General features: G+C 36.7%; 1 protein-coding gene and 1 long non-coding RNA gene across 9 annotated transcripts in view; both read left to right on the top strand.

Annotated features, from left to right (window-relative positions):
• The window catches only part of col16a1 (collagen, type XVI, alpha 1), a 162,270-nt gene that overhangs the window by 22,448 nt on the left and 120,630 nt on the right, over positions 1–19,192 (top strand). For all 8 annotated transcript variants that reach the window (XM_073931847.1, XM_073931844.1, XM_073931846.1 and 5 more), the window contains exons 3-6: positions 1,267–1,335; positions 3,358–3,475; positions 16,082–16,205; positions 18,766–19,047. In XM_073931847.1, coding sequence (XP_073787948.1) covers positions 1,267–1,335; positions 3,358–3,475; positions 16,082–16,205; positions 18,766–19,047 — 593 coding nt within the window. The remainder of the gene's footprint in view (positions 1–1,266; positions 1,336–3,357; positions 3,476–16,081; positions 16,206–18,765; positions 19,048–19,192) is intronic.
• On the top strand, positions 4,541–8,909 carry LOC141379162 (uncharacterized). Its single transcript, XR_012395195.1, has 2 exons — positions 4,541–7,947; positions 8,021–8,909. It is a non-coding gene; the product is annotated as an uncharacterized lncRNA (long non-coding RNA).

Below are 19,192 nucleotides of genomic sequence, written 5' to 3'. Positions count from 1 at the left end.
CAGAACAGCAGAAACTCTTGCTACTTCACCAACGTCACTTTAGTGCTAGTGTTTAAATGATTCTCTAGCATAATGTCTAGAGTGATGACAAAACAGCTGATTTTGCTCATATTTTAAAATTATAAGGCTGAATGGCATGAAATGCCATTAGTCTATTGAAATTTCCCAGTTTTGCTCTGTTGCAATTGGGAGATTAAAATAATTAAAACTGAAAAAGCCAAAGCAAAGCAAATACTACCAGATTACTGGTGTGTTTGCGATAAGGAAAAATGCTAAACACATGCGGGCATTTCTTCCTTCTTTCTTTTACTGAACTAGTCTGCAGTAGCGAAAACATTTATCCATCCATCTATCCATCCATTTAGACTTGCAATGTAACTACCTATTTAATTGCACTAAGGGTTCTTTCACACTAGCACTTTTGATCCACACCTAGGTTCGTTTGACGTCAAAGTATGGTATGTTTAGCTAGTGGGAACATTGTATTCTAAACTCGGATGCGCACCCATGAACCGTACCCAAGTCTGCCTAAAAGAGGGGGTCTGAGGTGGTCTGTGTGAACTCTGTGTGGTACGTGTGAACTCTGTGTAGTGAACTGGGGTGTTACGGTTCACTTTTGATATAAATGCAATTGTACCAAATAACTTCTGGTAAAATATATTCTACTGTTTGCACTTTAAGAAGGGGTGTTATTTAAGAGGGCAGCAGTTGTGCCACAAGTTTGCTGGCCATAGGTATTTAATTAATGCATAAGAATTAATTCATGCATGTCTTAAAAATCCAAACATATCATCAGGATTATTTAAAAAACTACTTATGGCCGGTAAACTTGTGCCACCACTGCTGCCCTCTTAAATAACACCCCTTCATAAAGTACAAACAGCAGAATATTTCCTAGAGAAAATCCATTCATACCATCTACTTTAGCTGAACCCTTTGAAAGCTAGGTCTTTGTCATTTGTTCATATGTCGTCCATCAGCTGAAAGTGCATCAGACCACCTGTCAGTGTCTTTGCCACCATCAGTAAGATTGCTAGAGTGATTCCCCCAGAGAAGTGCATGTTATTTTTAGCTTCATTTATATCTGAGATGCTGTCTGTCTCCCTAAGACAACCCGATCGCCTCACCTCATTTAACTCATGTTCAGGACTAAGTTTTGACAGGAGTCCTTGTGATCTGTTGTACAAGATGCTTTATGTAAAAAAACTTTCACCAGTGGCAGGGCGAGATCTGCTGCAACTTGACTGCTGTTCTGTGTTTCTACAGGTGTCATTTGCCCGTCCATACAGGTAGAAGACTGGAAGTTTCCTCAAACTGCCAGACACAACATTACAGGTAAAGACAGCTGCTAATGGAAATACATACAGTTGAAGTCAGAATTATCAGCCCTCCTGTATATTTTTCCACCAACTTCTGTTAAAAGGAAAGAAGATTTTTTTTTATAAACTGAATAGTTTTAAAAACAAATTTCTTTTATCTTTGCCATGATGACAGTACATAATATTTTACTAGATATTTTTCAAGATAGTAGTATTCATCATAAAGTGACATCATCTTAAAGAGGCTTAAGTAGGTTAATTAGGCAAGTCATTGTAGACTGGGTGTTTGTTCTATAGACAATCAAAAAATGTTTGAGGGGTCTAATAACATTGATATTAAATGTTTTTTTTTTTTTTTTATTAAATAGATTTTATTGAAATGGAAAATGGAGAAAAACTTTTCTAGAAGACAAAATATGATAGGAAATACTGTGAAAAATTTCTTGCTCTGTTAAACATAATTTATGAAACATTTAAAAAAGAATACAATAAAAATTTTGACTTGAACTGTGCATACACACACTTGTATAGATGGTTTACAAGGACACTCCATAGGCACATTTTATTTTATACTGTAAAAATGGCTCTACACCACCTAAACCCAATCCTCACAGGAGATTTTGAACGTGAAAAACCTTGTGAAGTATGAATTCTAAAGTTTTGAATTACAGGGACATGAGGTGTGTTCCTGTAAACCACCTTAATTGAGTAGAACTAGGTCATATCCATTTTAATATACAGTTTTGTTTCCCTGTAAACCAGGGGTGTCCTGGAGGGCCGATGTCCTGCTGAGTTTAGCTCCAACTTGCTCAGCACACCTGCCAGGAAGTTTCTAATATACCTAGTAAGTTTGATTAGCTGGTTCAGGTGTGTTTGATTAGGGTTGGAGATAAGGACACCGACCGTCCAGGACCGAGTTTGGACACACCTGGTTTACAGGGACACAAAACTATATATTAAAATAGATATGACCTAGTTGTACTCAAGGTGTTTTACAGGAACACACCTCATGTCCCTGTAGTTCAAAACTACACCCCTGCTGTAAACCATATAAACCTATTAAAAAGGCTGCTTTCTTTTATCTTTGCCATGGTTACAGCACATATTATTTTTCTAGATATTTTTCAACATACTAAAATGTTATTTTTTATCTATTAATTTTTTTTTTATTAAAATAGCTTTTGTTCTAGTTGAAATGAAGAAAGACTTTCTCCAGAAGAAGAAAATATATATTATAGGAAATGCTGTGAAAAATTCCTTGCTCTGTTAAACATCATTTGGGAAATATTTAAAATAGAATAAAATACTAATTTTGACTTCAACTGTACATACACAAACATACTTCTATACATTGTTTACAGGGACACTCTTAGGCATATTGTATTTTATACTGTAAAAATGACTCTACACCATCTCTATCCCTAAACCCAATCCTCACAGGAAACCTGTGGCACATTTTGAACACGAAAAGTCCTTGTTAAGTATGATTATTAAAGTTTTGAATTACAGGGACATGTGGTATGTCCCTGTAAACCACCTTAATTGAGTGCCACTAGGTGATGTCAATTTCAATATACAACTTTGTGTCCCAGTTAACCATATAAACCTAAAAAAAAGCCACCACTCTTACTTTAAATGCAAGAACACATCCTGTACTAACAATTCCATTGTTCTGAACACAGTATATCCAGCAATGGAAAAGATGTTCATTTTACATAATTATGTGATTTTTTTGTTGCCATTTGCAATCATTCCAGCACTTTAATACACGTAAATTAAGCCTATAAAGCAGTCTCAGGGCACATAATCTGCCTATGAGCTAAGAGATAAAGATACTCACAATATTACGGCTCTTCCTTTGGTCTAACATGAATTGAAAACTGCTGCAGCTGCTACAGTATTAAGATTCCATCTTTAGGCTTCTTTGAATTGAAAACTGTCACAGCAGAGCTGATACATAGCGTAAGACGTGTCAGGTAGCAGCCAGCTGATTTATTAGCCTGTAGGGTGGTAAATGGATTGATCGCCCGATCTGCAGGTTTCAATCTGGCACGCCGATTCTCTCTGCTGATGAACAGTGAGGTCAAGAAAATCCGAAACCCAAGAGGTCCTGTCATCCTCCGCCTAGGCAAAGTCCAACTCATCCAACCCACAAAGTAAGTTTTTTAATCGTTCTTTTTTTGTCTTTGTTTTTCTTACCTGATTTGTTTGGAGCATTTGTTTTGAAACCTGAGACATTAACCTGCGGTATCAGACCTGTATTGGTATCGGTACATTCCTATTTTTTGCATATAAGTACATATGCACAGTATCACCTAGATATTGTTATCAGAGTATATGTAGTTTTTGACATAAGAGTAGATGGGTACAGTTTCAGACCCGATACATATACAAATATCGGAATCAGTACATCCATAGATTTTGACATACAATTATGTGTACATGAGCGCAGAATCAGACCTGATGCTGATACCAATATAGGTATTGGCGCATCTCTACTTTTTGTCATACAAGTATATGTATACAAGGGCAAAAAATATCGGTATTTGGTCATCCCTACTTTTTAGTAGTTTTAATTTTTACTACCGGTTTTAGTCAATTATGTGTACATATGTCTGCACATGAGCTCGGCATACCAGTATTGGTATAGGTGCATTGCGAGTTTTTAACATAATGTAGATGAGTGCAGTATTAGACCTAATACTAATACTAATATCGGTAGCGGTGTATCTCTATTTCTTAGAGTACAATGAAATGATTGCAGAATCAGACCCATTACCAGTATTATATTAGTGCATCCCTAGATTTTGACATACAATCATGTTCACATAAGTGCAGGATATCAATATCGGTTTTGGTGCATCCATAGTTTTGCCATTCAAGTTTGTGTATATAAGAGCAAATTCCAATATCGGTATTAGTGCATTCACATTTTTTGCAAACAAGTATGTATACATGAGAGTGGGATATCTGTATTGGTGCATCCCTAGTTTTGACATGCAAGTAAATAAGTGCAGTATCAGATATCGGTTTTGGTGTATCCATAGTTTTTAGCATTTAGAACGGAATTCTAATATCGATATTAGTGTATTCATGGTTTTTGCAAACAAGTATGTTTACATGAGCGCAGGATATTGTTATTGGTGCATTCTAGTTTTTGGCATGCAAGTAAATGAGCACAGTATCAGACGTGATATCAATATCGGTTTTGATGTATCCATAGTTTTTGCTATTTAATTATGTCTATATGAGAGCAAAATTCCAATATCCGTATTAGTGTGTTCATAGTTTTTGCAAACAAGTGTGTTTACACGAGCATGGTATTGGTGCATCATTAGGTTTTGACATGCAAGTAAATGAGCGCAGTATCAGACTTGATATCAATATCGGTTTTAGTGCATCTATAGTTTTTGTTATTCAAGTTTTTGTATATGAGAGCAGAATTCCAATATTGGTATTAGTGTATTCATTGTTTTTGCAAACAAGTATGTTTACATAAGCACAGGATATCGGTATTGGTGCATCTCTAGTTTTTGGCATGCAAGTAAATGGGCACAGTATCAGATGTGATATCAATATCGGTTTTGGTGCATAAATATTTTTTGTCATTTAAGTATGTATATATAAGAGCAAAATTCCAATATCGGTATTAATGTATTTATAGTTTTGGCAAACATGAATGTTTACATGAGCACGGGATACCGATATCAGTATTGCTGCGTCCCTAGTTTTTGACATGCAAGTGAATGAGCACAATATCAGATGTGATATCAATTTCGGTTTTGGTACATTGATAGTTTTTGCCATTCAAGTATGCATATATGAGAGCAGAATTCCAATATCGGTATTTGTGCATCCTTAGTTTATGACATGCAAAGAAAGGAGCACATTATCAGATGTGATAGCAGAATCAGTACCATTGCATTACTAGTTATTAAGTTACAAAAGTGCAGACATGATACCGATACCAATATAAGTAATGGTGCATCCCAATTTCTTAGCATACAAGTAAAGGAGAACAATGTCAGACCAGATAACATTATCATATCAGAGCATTAGTTTTTGACATGCATATATCTGTACATGAGTGTCAGACCAATACCAATATCAGTATTGATGCATTCAGCAGCTTTGCCATACAAGTGCATGTACATGCTTTTAGTATCAGGCATAAAACCAATATTCACAGTTTGTGGCATGTATGAAGTATATGTATGGAACAAAGCAATCAGTCTACAGGTCTGAAAACACCCTACTTAACCACGGAGAAATTAATTTCTGTCATCATCTATGACCTTTTAAGGCTGATATAGAAATAACCACATTTTCACTTTCTCTCAGATTATAGAGTCTGTTCATCCTGCATCTAAATGCAAAACAATTCATAGTACAATACCATAATTGCAGAACTACCAATGTATTCCAGCAGGTCAATACAAGCCTTGAATTCTTGGCCGTTGACTCTTATTCGGTCTAGCATTTACACTAGAATCACAAAACAATCACAATGGAGTCAGAGATTTTGACTTCCTCTTTTTCTTATGTCCATCTCACTCCAAATAAACATTTCAACAGATTGCTCGCTGCGTTGTGATTTTTCACAGAAATGCTGTTAAATCTTTTATTAACAATAACTTTAAGTGCTTTTGGTGAGACCTCGAGCCACAGTTACAATCTGTTTTATGACAGTGCTTTTACTGAGCTGAGCGTAGATGAAAAATGACAATGATATAAGCTAAAGGGTGCTAAATTTTCCCAGTTTGAGATGAGAAAGTCAGTTTGTGTTGGTTTAGACTACACATCAAATTCCTTATTAGAATTTCCTGTTATACTTTTCTCGTGTAGACTTAACAGAAAAGAGAGCTTGAGTGTTTGAGCCAAATAGGTCAGACGAGTAATACTGAAGCGCTCGCTTTTGTGCTGAACTGTCTAACCTTTTCAGACTTTTTTGTACTGTCCTCAATCTACATTGTATACTGTATTTTTTCACATCCACAAACACACGCACACAAGCACACACACACACACAAACATTGTTAGGTAACTGTTATACAAGAACATCCAACTGTCAGATTTTTATCTCAGGCAAGTCAACTATTGATTTTCTTTTTCTTTAAAATATGATCTAAATTCTTAAATGATTCTATGTTTTAGCTATTTATTTTAATAATCTATGTAATTACTTATATGTACAATTAAATTCAAAATTATTAGCCCCCCTGAATTATTAGCCCCCTTGTTTCCCCCCCAATTCCTGTTTAACAGAGAGAAGATTTTTTTCAACACATTTCTAAACACAATAGTTTTAATAAGTCATCTTTGCCATGATGACAGCACATAATATTTGACTAGATATTTTGTCAAGATGTACACATACAAATGTAAAATGTCTATAGAATCACTCTTTTAGAAGACATGTCATGCTCTTTTTTTATTTGATAACATGTTAAGGTATCCAAGTAAAATAAACTTAATTCATACATTTAAACCGGAGTTTTCTTTTAGAAACGTCCTGCTGTTATCAGCGCGCAGTGGATCTTGGGGCATTCGAGGCCACAAAGGATCCACCGGTTGTGTCCTTCATTACCTGGGAAATGAAGGAAGTATTTTGAGGCTGTGTTCAAAGGAGCCTTCAAATTTTTTTGGAAATTAGACAGCCTTCGATGCACCGCGATGACGCAGTGCACTTCAAATGCATCCTTCGGAGGATGCAAACTTTGAAATCAGACACAGCTTATCTGTGCGATTCAGCGAAAATAATGCACACCCTCCAGCCAATCAGAATCAAGAATTTCAACAGATTGTGAAATTTAAATATATTTTATATCTATAACACTGGTCGCACCAGTGTTGATATACAGCCATATCGCACTGCTATGAGTGTGATACTCCGTTTTACAACAGTTTTACAACAAAATCGTGTATATAAAAAGAAAATCAAACACAGAGTCTCAAAAATTATTTTGTAAGAGGAACTACTTTCTTCTGCCACTCATTCACATATGCAGCTGATGAAAGAACATCAGAAACTGTTACTAATGTCACTTTAGAGCTAGTATTGGAATGATTTTCTAGCGTACTTTCTAAAGTGATGACAAAACGGGTGAGTTTGCTGACATTTTATGATTATAAGGCTGAACAGCATGAAATGCCATCAGTCTAGAGACATTTTAATATTTCTCTCTCGCAATCGAGAGATCACAATAATTAACCCTGAAAAAGCCAAAGTAAAGTAAGCACGAGATTACTGTGGTGTAAATACAGCACTACAAAATACAAAAGAGAGAGATTGATTGAGTGTCACTTACCTGTTCTATAATGATTTGATGAGCTGCAGAAAACACTGTTTTTCTCCCCTAAGGACTTATTGTGCTGTCTTTGTCGCCAGCTTGTGCCAGAATGTTAACCGTCTTTGCTCGCCTCAGTATGACAGGCTGATGTCTGCCAACGCGCTGAATCTCCGTTATTATAAATATTTAAAATAGGCACTATCCTTACAAATAAACTGCATAGGTGCAATCTAAACAACTACATTCTAACCTAAAAAGCCTCAAAAGTACAATATGTTATCCCAAAGCTGCAATATTTGTCAAACTGTCGTGAGTTTATAGATCTGCTGTCACTTTGTGTGGGCGGAGTAATACACAAGGGTATATAGGCTGTACGATTGCTGTTATTACAGAATACCGCACGGCTATCAGCCAATCAGATTCAAGAACCAGACTGATCATAACCTTATATAGAAGGTTTTACTTGAGTCAAAGCAGTAAAAGTGTAAAAGGTTATTGATTCACAGAAGACACTCACTAAACTGTCATTTAGCGTAATAATAGCTTATGTACAATTATACAAAATGTTATAAAGCATATTATAGGACATTATTTCACCTATATTTTGGACATTTTATTTTCAGAAACTTGATTTATTAACTCTCTTTTGCTGAAGATAGTGAGTCACATATATGATGGATAGCCTGAGGGTGAATAAACAGTCATCTTTGGGTGAACTATTCCTTTAATATCTATAATTCAAACATTATTTAGTGCATTATTAGCCTGAACGACTAAGAAATTGTAGACTTTTGAGTCATTTTAAAGTAGTTATAATGGAAACTGAGATGATTTCTTGTCTTTATCTCACTACATAGTTATCCATTTGTTTTCAGATGTTTGGACATGTGATCAGTCTGTCCCTAATAGGGCTTGAGCTGCTGTTTATCTCCCTGCCATCAGATGCTGGCTGTTCCCTGGCTGACACTCTCTTCAGAGGGAGACGCTTGGCAGTTGTAAATAAACATGAAGATCTGATGCAGCTTATCTCGGTGCTTATGGTGCATTGCTACAAATGTTACTTAAAGGTTCGGGATCTGGATGCAGTATGTTGAGAGGCTCTCATTTCTTATGTGAGATAATGTGTCTCCTCTGGAATTTCAGAATAAGATCACAAAATAATGATGTATTTGTTGTTAAAAAGACATAATTTTCATATTCTTATGTGTTTTTGTAATGCTGTATGTCCTATTGTACTTATTTCATTTTTGTACCACAACAGGAGTTTTAAAAAACATAATAATAATAATACAAATAATAAGTCACACTTTGTTTTTATGGTTCGTTTGTTGAGTTTAAGTTACATTGCATCTACATGCCAACTAATTCTCATTAGATTATAAGTAGATTGTTAAATTGGGGTTAGCGTTAGTGTAAGTTGACATGTACTTGCAAAGTTTCTTATAGTCAGTTAAATGTCTGTTAAATGGGCAGTATGAGCAGATATTAAACAGTCAGTTTACTAATACTCAAATGGACCATCAAAATAAAGTGTTACCGAATAATTTCCATTTGAATAGTGAATAGACGGGCTGCAACTAACAATTATTTTAATAATCGATGAATCTGTATGAATGAATCAGAAAAAAAATGAGAAAAGCATTCATTTCCAACCCTTTATTCAGCTCATTCCTGAGCTGTTACAACAATAATAAAATAAAAATCTAACTGTAGTTTTGTCCTGTTTTCAACCTTAATATTGTCATCACATGACCGCACACACACTCTGGCATGCTCTGCAGCGTATGCGCACGTCTGAGCTCCAGGCCGTCAGCGGGTGCTTTGAGCACAGCTCCCTAGGTGAAAGCAGCACAGGTCGGACAGTTCATCATGCATCTTCTGTTGGATTTCTTCTCACTATAGTTGTCAAACATAATATTTAATCCATCTTGTCTCTTTCTAATGGTCTTTTGAATCTTCAACCACTCTTAGGTAATGCATTATGTTACCATTTACACAGATTCTGCCATTTGACTTATTGCTTGCTGTTGTTTCCTGTATTGTGTAAACTTATGGTGTTATACTTTTTAATGACCATTATTGATTATTAAAACTGATATTCAGCAAAAGATAGGGATGTAAGTTAGGATGACAAAAAAGTTTATTTGATTCAACTAAAAAATGTAAGGCAGCAAGACTTTTCTTTTACACTGTAGGTTTTCAGTTTTTGGTGAACTTGATCGCTCACATGTTAAGTGAGATTTCACTATTTCTCTTCTTGTTCTATTTTATATCCCCTTTAGCTACAGTAACTGCTGTCCTTGGGTTTAAAGTTGTACAGTTTGACCCTCTGAAACTCAGAAAGGAAAAGGCAAAGATTCATATACACACAGACATACCCAAATCCCACCCCCATCATCTGGGAGTTCCTCTCCAAGAATGGGTTTTCCAGAGCCCCAGGTGCTTTCTCCATTTGAAACCTGAGCTCTTTTTCTCCCGCTCTAAATCTCATCTCACACACACACATAGAGAGAGGGAGACAGAGAGAAAAGTCTGCGCTCCAAACTCACTCTATATGGCCATCTTACTGCAGAGAGAGATAGGGAGAGAAAAAAACAATATGCTTTTTCCTCAGTAAATGCTCTCCTACATTCTCTTTCTATGAGATAAAGTTTAATGTAAAGTCTTCTTGGCTGGTCTCTGATTTTTGATAGCAGCAGATGGTGTTTAAATTGTTCGGCCACCTCTGTGTTAGTCATTCTCTTAGTTTAGACTTGGCCTGTAATAGAACTGTCTACCTCTTTCTTTTCTGTATCGCAGCTTTCACCTTGCATTGGAAAGAGATGTATGGCTTATGCTTAAGTGGGTTTGCTCAGGGTTTTGTATTAATGTAAAGAGAAGAAGTACACACAAGCTTGGATGCTGATAAAAATAACTAATAATTAGCAATTTGCTGTGGCTTATACTGATAATGAAGCAAGTATCTTTTTATAGCTAATTGGCTAATTAAATAGTCACACTTTACAGTAAAGTTCTATTAATTAATGCATTTATGAAAATAAATTAAGAATATTAAATATTATAGAGTAGAATATAGAATTGACCAATAGTATTTATTAATAATCATTGTTCAACATTTACTTTTGGGCTGCACAATATATAAAAATATATATCATTATTGTGATAGTAGTAGGGCGACGCAGTGGAGTAGTAGGTAGGTAGTAGGTAGTGCTGTCGCCTCACAGCCAGAAGGTTGCTGGTTCGCTGGTTCGAGCCTCGGCTCAGTTGCCGTTTCTGTGTGGGGTTTGCATGTTCTCCCTGCACTCGCGTGGGTTTCCCTCGGGTGCTCCGGTTTCCCCCACAGTCCAAAGACTTGTACAGGTGAATTGGGTAAGCTAAATTGTCCGTAGTGTATGAGTGTGTGAATGAGTGTGTGTGGATGTTTCCTAGAGATGGGTTGTGGCTGGAAGGCCATCCGCTGATTAAAAACATGCTGGATAAGTTGGCGGTTCATTCCGCTGTGGCAACCCTGGATTAATAAAGGGACTAAGCTGGCAAGAAGTTTAATGAATGAATGATTGATAGTAGTACATGCAACATCCATATCGCAGTGAAGTGCAATACATTAAATTAATTTTCTGTGCCAAGCATTTGTGGGCTGCAATCATTGGTTGTTTATGTAATCCAAATCTGTCCAATCAGATGTGACCTTTGCGATCTTTATCCCCACCTCCCAGTAGGTGCTTATAGATGAACCGAGAGCTGAAAATACACACTAATGTTGGGAGACAAGAGAGGAAAATGACAACAACCAATAAGAATCAGAAAGTTTACAGAGGATTTCAGTCATTCCAGGGTGTTCACAGGGTCTTAAAAAGTAGTAAAAGTTGATAAGTCAATTTTGAGAAAATTAAGGCCCTTAAAAAGGTACAAAAAAGTCTTAATCTTAAAAGACTCCTGGTTGAAGAAAGACGAGTTTAAACAGTTGCTGACTAACAACTGCGTAATTTTCTTTTTCAAGCTTTGTTTCTTCTGAGCTTATCTGAGTTCTGTTGCATGGGTGTGCTCCATTGATTTATTTAACTACAACTGTTTATTAAGTTAAAGGTTCGATACTGATTAGAACTTGAAGTGGCGATGAGGTCTTAAAATATTCTGAGAAGGTCATTAAAAAGTCTTAAAAAGGTGTTGAGATTATTTTTAGGATTCTTGCATATACCCTGCATTTGTTGTGTTTTTAAGTCTAAATTATAATTTTTACATTTATTTAATCAACCATTACCTGTTTATCCATTACCTCTTTAATAATTAATTAATTAAATAATAATAATTATTTTTTATTGCTGATAAAATATTATTTTTAAAGTTACTTAAATTGTAAGAAATATCGTTATCATAACACCCATCAACAATAGTGCATATCATATATTTTCCCACTATCATGCTTATTAATGATTGGTCAATAATTACTATGGGGCTATATTGGAAAAGTCTCATAATCGCGATAATAGTACATGCTATATCCATTCATTTTTGCTAAGATCTGCCCAGTCATTCCATGTTTTTTAAAGTCTAAATGTTTTTTTTTTTACTATTTAATACTATTTAACAAAAAATTTTAAAATATCTATTGCCTGTTTATTTTAGTATGATCATTACATAAATAATCACATTTTTATTGCTGATAAAATAGCATTTCCTTTAAAGCTAATTATACTGTAGCACAAGAAATATCATTATCGTAACAACAAAATCACATTTCACATTTCTCCACTATTATGCATATAAAATTTGCTAATACATTAATAAAATCGGGCGGCACGGTGGTGCAGTGGGTAGCACGTTCACCCTTATAGCAAGAAGGTTGCTGGTTCGAGCCTCTGCTGCGTCAGTTGGCGTTTCTGTGTGGAGTGTGCGTGCTCTCCCCATTTTCATGTGGGTTTCCTCTGTGTTCTCCGGTTTCCCCCACAAGTCCAAAGACACACGGTATAGGTGAATTGGGTAAGCTAAAACTGTCCATAGTGTGTGTGGGATTTAGTGTGTATGAATGTTTCCGAGTGGTGGGTTGCAGCTGGAAGGGCATCTTCTGCAGAAAACATATGCTGGATAAGTTGGTGGTTCATTGCACTGTGGCGACTCCAGATTAATAAAGAGACTAAGCCGAAAAGAAAATGAATGAATTATAAAAATCTGAAAATTATACCTGTTAGCATTACTTCTCATAGATATCATAGTTAGGTCTGCCGTGATGTTAATATTTACTCATAGCATCTTCTCATTGGATAAGAAAATGACAAAACATCAATTGAATCCTGCAGTCATTTACTGTGTCATAACTATAAGCTCAAATTAAAGACAGCTTGATTGACATCAGCACTTAAGCTAATAAAAAGCACAAGGGTTGTTCGAATGGAAACATGCTTATTTTAGCACATTGAATTAAAAGTAACATCTCTACATTTTAGAAATGAATGAACTATTAGCAGATAATAATAATTGGGTTTTGTTACTATCAGATGATACAAATTTTGTTTGGGTTTTGTGTAGTTTTATAGTTTGCACTTACAAACCATACTCATGAAAAAAAAATGTAGGCAGGCATTATTGGAAAGAAAATTATCTAGTAAAATTATAAACCACAGGCTCATTGTGGATATGTACCCCTGTCTATATCTCTGGAGAGTGTCAATTATGTAGCCAGAGGTGCATCTGGCTGCATTTTGTCTTTAAAAAGAGCGCTACGGGGTGGTATGATGGCTATGACGGCTTCTGTTCATTTTAACACTACCAGCTGACTGCTTACCTCCATTTGGACGGCTTTTTCAGTCTTACCAGTTTGCCTAGTAGCTCGCCGCATACTTCGGCGTAAGGGTGTCACGATCTTCCAAATCCTGGATTCGATTACATTTTCGATTCTAAAGGCACAATTTGATTCAATTTTCGATTATGAACAATTAATTAATTAATGACCAATTAATTATTTGTAGCCTACCGTTTAAACTACCTGACCTGCTTGGTCTTTGTTTTACCCATAAACAAATCATACAGTAAATGAATAAAGGCAAGATACACACATAATTACCACCTGTCAATCACTTTTTCTGCGGGACTCGAGAATAGGCAGTGATCTGTGTCGTTATAATGGCGTCAGTAAAAAAGACGCACAACCAACTGGAACCAGTCATCAGTATCTGAGATGTTCGCTAAAATGACTAAGTACAAGTGAGTGAAAGATTGAAGCAGTCTACTGATCCTCTGACTGCCTGAACCCGCTGTCTCGAGCCCATGGCTGTGTGTGTGCGTCTGTGTCTGTGTGTGTCAGAGGTAGAGAGGAAGGAGGGCTGCTCAGAAATGCCACACGCCACTGTGGATGTCAAATCGTTGTCGTTCTAAAATGCCATTTAAAAACAAAGACAGTGTAAACAGGGCCTGAGTGTGTACTTTTCGCGAGCGGATTTGCAACGGGGGCGGGCGGAGGATTGCGATGCCGGTGTTGTCTATCGGACGAACCGTACGTAATACGTACATAGCAGAGCTTGCAAAACTGTGTTTTTTTTGTCGACAACACGAACGTTGTCAACATAACTCACTGGAAATCCAAAATGCTTACACACCGGCGACTTCATTGAAAGAGGAGAGGGTTTAAGCTCTGTCGACGGGTCTCCTGCGCGTGCAGTTTAACAAGCACTTCAACAAGCCTGTTTTTTCCTGCTTGGCAAGCCAAGCTGACGTGACATGGGGGCGTGGCAGCATCGACGATTCTATTTTTTGATTCGATAATCGAAATTGAGCATAAATTTTGATCAATTTCGATTAAAAATCGAAATTGTGACACCCCTACTTCGGCGTACTTGGGACGTGCAGCAGAGTTGACTGCGATGATGGGGTTTGAGTCAGGTGAAGAACGGTTTGAGAAACCAGGTAAATAAAAAGCAAAAAAACAAACAAACAAATAAATAAACAACAGTCTGAAAAGGTGGTGAAATCACATGGCCACGATAGCTTTTCTTTCTCTAGATTGCTTTTGAAAACACAACCTATCGGTTGGGTTTAGAGAAGGGGGTGGGTGGGTCAGTTGATCAGTCGACAGCAAGCTGGCCTGGTTGGCTTAAGTGTTTATTGCGCCCTCTGGTGGATTTAAACGAGAAGAGGATGCGCGAGAGAAATTCGAGATCATCAAAAAGCGTATACAGCAGCTTCTGGTGGATTTGCAAAAACAAAAACTGCGAGCAGATGTACCTTGTTCATTTATTCACTTTCTTTTTGACTCAGTTCCTTTATTAATCTGGGGTCGCCACAGTGGAATGAACCGCCAACTTATCCAGCATATGTTTTACACAGCGGATGCCCTTCCAGCCACAACCCAACACTGGGAAACATCCCTACACACTCATTCACACACTCCCATACACTGGTCATCTACAGTAATTCAAATATAGCACATGTCTTTGGACTACGGGACACCATCCAAACTCAACACAGAAACGCCAGCCGACCCAGCCGAGGCTCGAACCAGCAACCTTCTTGCTGTAAGGCGAACGTGCTACCCATCGTGTCGCTGCAGACGAACCTCCAGTTACATATTTCGCGGTCCCCAGAAAGATAGATAGGTAGGTAGATCTAAGAACGTATCTGCAATAAGCCTGAGTTGAATTTATCAGCTAAAAATTAGCATTCTACTTCAAAACTACTGACATTCAGTAAGTATTAACCACTAATATAATATATTATAATATAATCCAAGCTAAAGCTCTACAGTTTGAGACTGCAGTAATGAAATAATAAAAAATCATTAATCCCTGATTTATGGTGGGCTTTTCAGTACAGTAGTTTTGTTCAGTAACATCAACAAGAAAGCTGTAAAAGAGATGTGCACCTCACCCGCTGTCATAACAAGTTTCATCCTGTACAAACTCTCTCTCTCTCTCCAGTGCTTAGTCCTGATTTCATTTTTTTTCTTTCCTCGAGGAGAGCAGCCTCGCTGTTATTACTTTGGATTCCAGGTCTCTGTTATAAATCATTGTCACCTCGTTTTAGAGACAAACACTCTACCTGCTCATTGCGCTGCGTGTTATGCATGCATTTATATGCGTTTATGATCACCTTCCTGCTGTTTTTTTGACATGCGTGTGAATAAACTCCAGTACCGTGTATATATGCATGTGTGTGTGTGTGTGTGTGTGTGTGTGTGTGTATTTGAGATGGTAAACACATTCCTGGAGTTTGTCTGCCCTTGACCCACCAAGAAGCAGGCTAACTGTTTATCTAGTGAGAGATAGAAGTTGAGAATGAAGATGAGGTTTGCCGAGCTGCATTTCTTTTCAAAATTAGTGTCAAGGGTTATCCCTCGATCTGTATCCGCAGCACCATTAATATAGAGATACTCCCCAGTGCTGCTAGCATTCAGGCTGATTCTTTACTCTTAAACCCAGCTGCTCCGTGTTTATTTGTTTGTACGTGCGCTGCAGTCTAACCACACGCTTGTCTCCTCAGTCAAGTGTTTCCTCATGGACTTCCAGAGGAGTTCACCCTGGTCTTCACCCTGCTGCTAAAGAAGAAATCATTGAATGAGAGCATTTACCTGTTCCAGATATCTGATGAGCACGGATATCCTCAGGTGTGTGTCCAATGTCTGCTTATGTTTATAGATTTGTGGCTGATAGAAAAGTGTATTGAAGGGATAAACGGAAAGTCCTCAAATCCTGATTGTTTTAGATTGTGTTAGATGTAGATTAGGGTTTCACAATTTAACTTTTCAGCATCGATATTGTAATGTGCAAATCCACAATTGACACATTGAAGAATATGCAGTGTTGAGTTTAGTGCTGCACAATACTGGGAAATTATGCAATGTGTAATATTGTTGTTAAGTAACGATATTTCTTACCATATAATTATTATTTTTTTTTATCATTTAATGATAATACTTAAATAAACTGGTGATAAATATTTTTCTGATCCAATAATTCAGTCTAAAAAAAGACTTCATAACCCTATGAAAACCAGATATTTTGATTCTTATTAGCTGTTTAGCCAGACTGGAAGGTTTATCATCTTCATGTATTTTTAGGTCCTGCAATTGTGTGAGCATTTCAAGTGAGCATAAATATTCATGAACAAGAAACTAATGTTTTTAACTTTAATAAAAATATGTTTTATTTAATTATCTATTAAGTTTACATTTGATTATTCAATTTCTGCACCTGAATACTTTTAAGGCCAACTCACACTGTGAGATTTTTTTATAATCCTGATCGATTTTAGCATGTCAAACTGCACAAACATGGCTCTCATACCACACTGTATGATCTTAGCCGTCATAATGTCAGACTGAACGACAGTGAAGATGCAACAAACCAGCAAGAAAACTCCCTTGGAGTTTGACGTCATCCACCCGCGACACTTTCACTATCCCGCGTTCTGAAATGATTGCTCACAACAAACGTAAACAATCTGTTGCGGCAATTTTGCACGCAGCATGTCACAATAATAAAACCAGGAAGAATAAAACTGTTTTGACATTTCCCTGCGGTCGTTTTAATTGTCGCATGAATCGCATCATCAAATTTGGAAAAGCCCTTCTGATTGAGGGATTCATTTAGGAACTCAATATATATGAGTGATTCATCGAATCATTAATTGTGTCGATTCAATTAATTGATTAAGTAATAGGGTAAATGCGAAAGTATGTGAAAGGACTTTTAATTTGACAATTACCTGGGTCAAGCTTTCAGTGAACTGTTATGTGGTTACAAAATCAGCGTGTTTAAGGTCTGTTTTCTTTATAAATCAGCGATCTCCACTGCCCGAATGATATCTGATATAAAGTGGGTCTCAGATTGTACAAGAAGCACTGCATTAAATTACTTTTTTGCCTGCCACGTCTTTAAAATATTAACATTTATTTTACCCCAGTATATTCAATGGGTGTGTGCGTGTAAATGACGTTTCATCTCGTTTTATGCTTAAGCAGCTAAATGAATGCCAAAGTCTATTTAACTGACTGTATTTTAATTCAACAACATTGATGCTGTAAAAGGAACCATAACATTTGGAAAAATCATATCATTAAAAAAATTATATCACTAAAATGTATCAGTATGGGAAGAAACACTAGCTCTGCATATACCCTATTCATGAACGAAACATGTTTAAGTGGTCCAAATCTTATTGATTGATTCATTGAAACGCTAATTTAAATGGTTCATTCAAAAAGGCTGAATAACAAAACAAGTGTGTTTCAACACTTAATATGAAAACAACGTTTGAGATTTTCTTCTAAACTGGTAATTATCCTCAGACTCCTGTGTGTAGGTTCTGTAATTTCACTTTAATGGCAAATAATCATTTATTTTCATTGCCTTTGACGTGAAATAACTGAACAAACTCATTCAATGTTGCTCTCTGAAATACACAAATATCTGGCTTTTTAAAAAAAAATAATTTCATTGCAAACTAAACAATATTGTGCATACTGTAACCTGTAACTTACCCCCATTTTGCTTGTTGAACTGTTTCAACAAGCAATTATTATCATCTGAATGATATTATCTGAATTATTATCATATTTCCAATCATGTGATATTACTTAACTATATTATATATCACAAAAAATGTGTCCTGATCTAGCAAAATGAGTCACAGTGACCCAAATATTAAAAATTAACTGATATCAATGGTAAAAGGAGACTCTAGGATTTAATATCCTATTCAAATTGATACCTTGAATGGTTTTGTCAGTTGAAACAGGACCTCGCTTTGACAAATGATCAGCGTTTATGCCACTGTTGGTGTACATTACTAAGCATTTGATTGGTTTTATACATTGTTTAACACCATATTTGGAGAGCGATACCCAGAATATAGAGAAACTGACAAGAGTTGAGAAAGTTGAGAAAAGCAATGTTCATTTTCATCTAATTAAAATCTTTAACTCAACTTTTATAGTGATTTGACTACCTTTGGACTACAAAACTTTGTGAAATAATGTTTGAATGTCTGTGAATTTAGCTTAATTTGTGCGACTTCTTGCTCATTTTGCCAGATTAGGTCACAAATAATGTATTCTAAAAGGCTACATCATGCAGCCACTACAAATATAGCAAACCCTAACTGCAGCTTCAGAGTAATTTTAAATAACTCCCTTCTTCCCCCCTCTATTTATCACACTCCTTTAGTTCTCACTGGACTGGAATGGTCCAGATGGCAACCTGGCCCTGCGGGCGAGAGGAGCCGACCCTGAAGGGCCCATGGTGGGCTGTGTGTTCGACGGAGATGGTGTGGAATCCCTGATGGACAAGCGCTGGCATAAGGTTGCTCTGAGTCTGCAGAGAGAGTCTGCCTCTTTGCACGTGGACTGCAGCTCCATTGAGAACAAGCCTCTGGAGCTCCGCGGCCAGTTGCCCATCAGTGGACACACACTGTTGGGGATGAGGGCTACTGATGCTGCCCCTGTGGAGGTAAGGAGCTCATGTGTATTGTGTACAGTGTTGTTTCATTCATTTTATTTTCGACGTAGTACCTTTATTAATCCGAAGTCGCCACAGCAGAATGAACCGCCAACTTATCTAGGATATGTTTTATGCAGCGGATGCTCTTTCAGCC

The sequence above is a fragment of the Danio rerio genome, chromosome 19, assembly GCF_049306965.1.
Source record: "Danio rerio strain Tuebingen ecotype United States chromosome 19, GRCz12tu, whole genome shotgun sequence".
NCBI classification, from domain to species: domain Eukaryota; kingdom Metazoa; phylum Chordata; class Actinopteri; order Cypriniformes; family Danionidae; genus Danio; species Danio rerio.
This window is presented reverse-complemented; position numbering and strand designations above follow the sequence as displayed.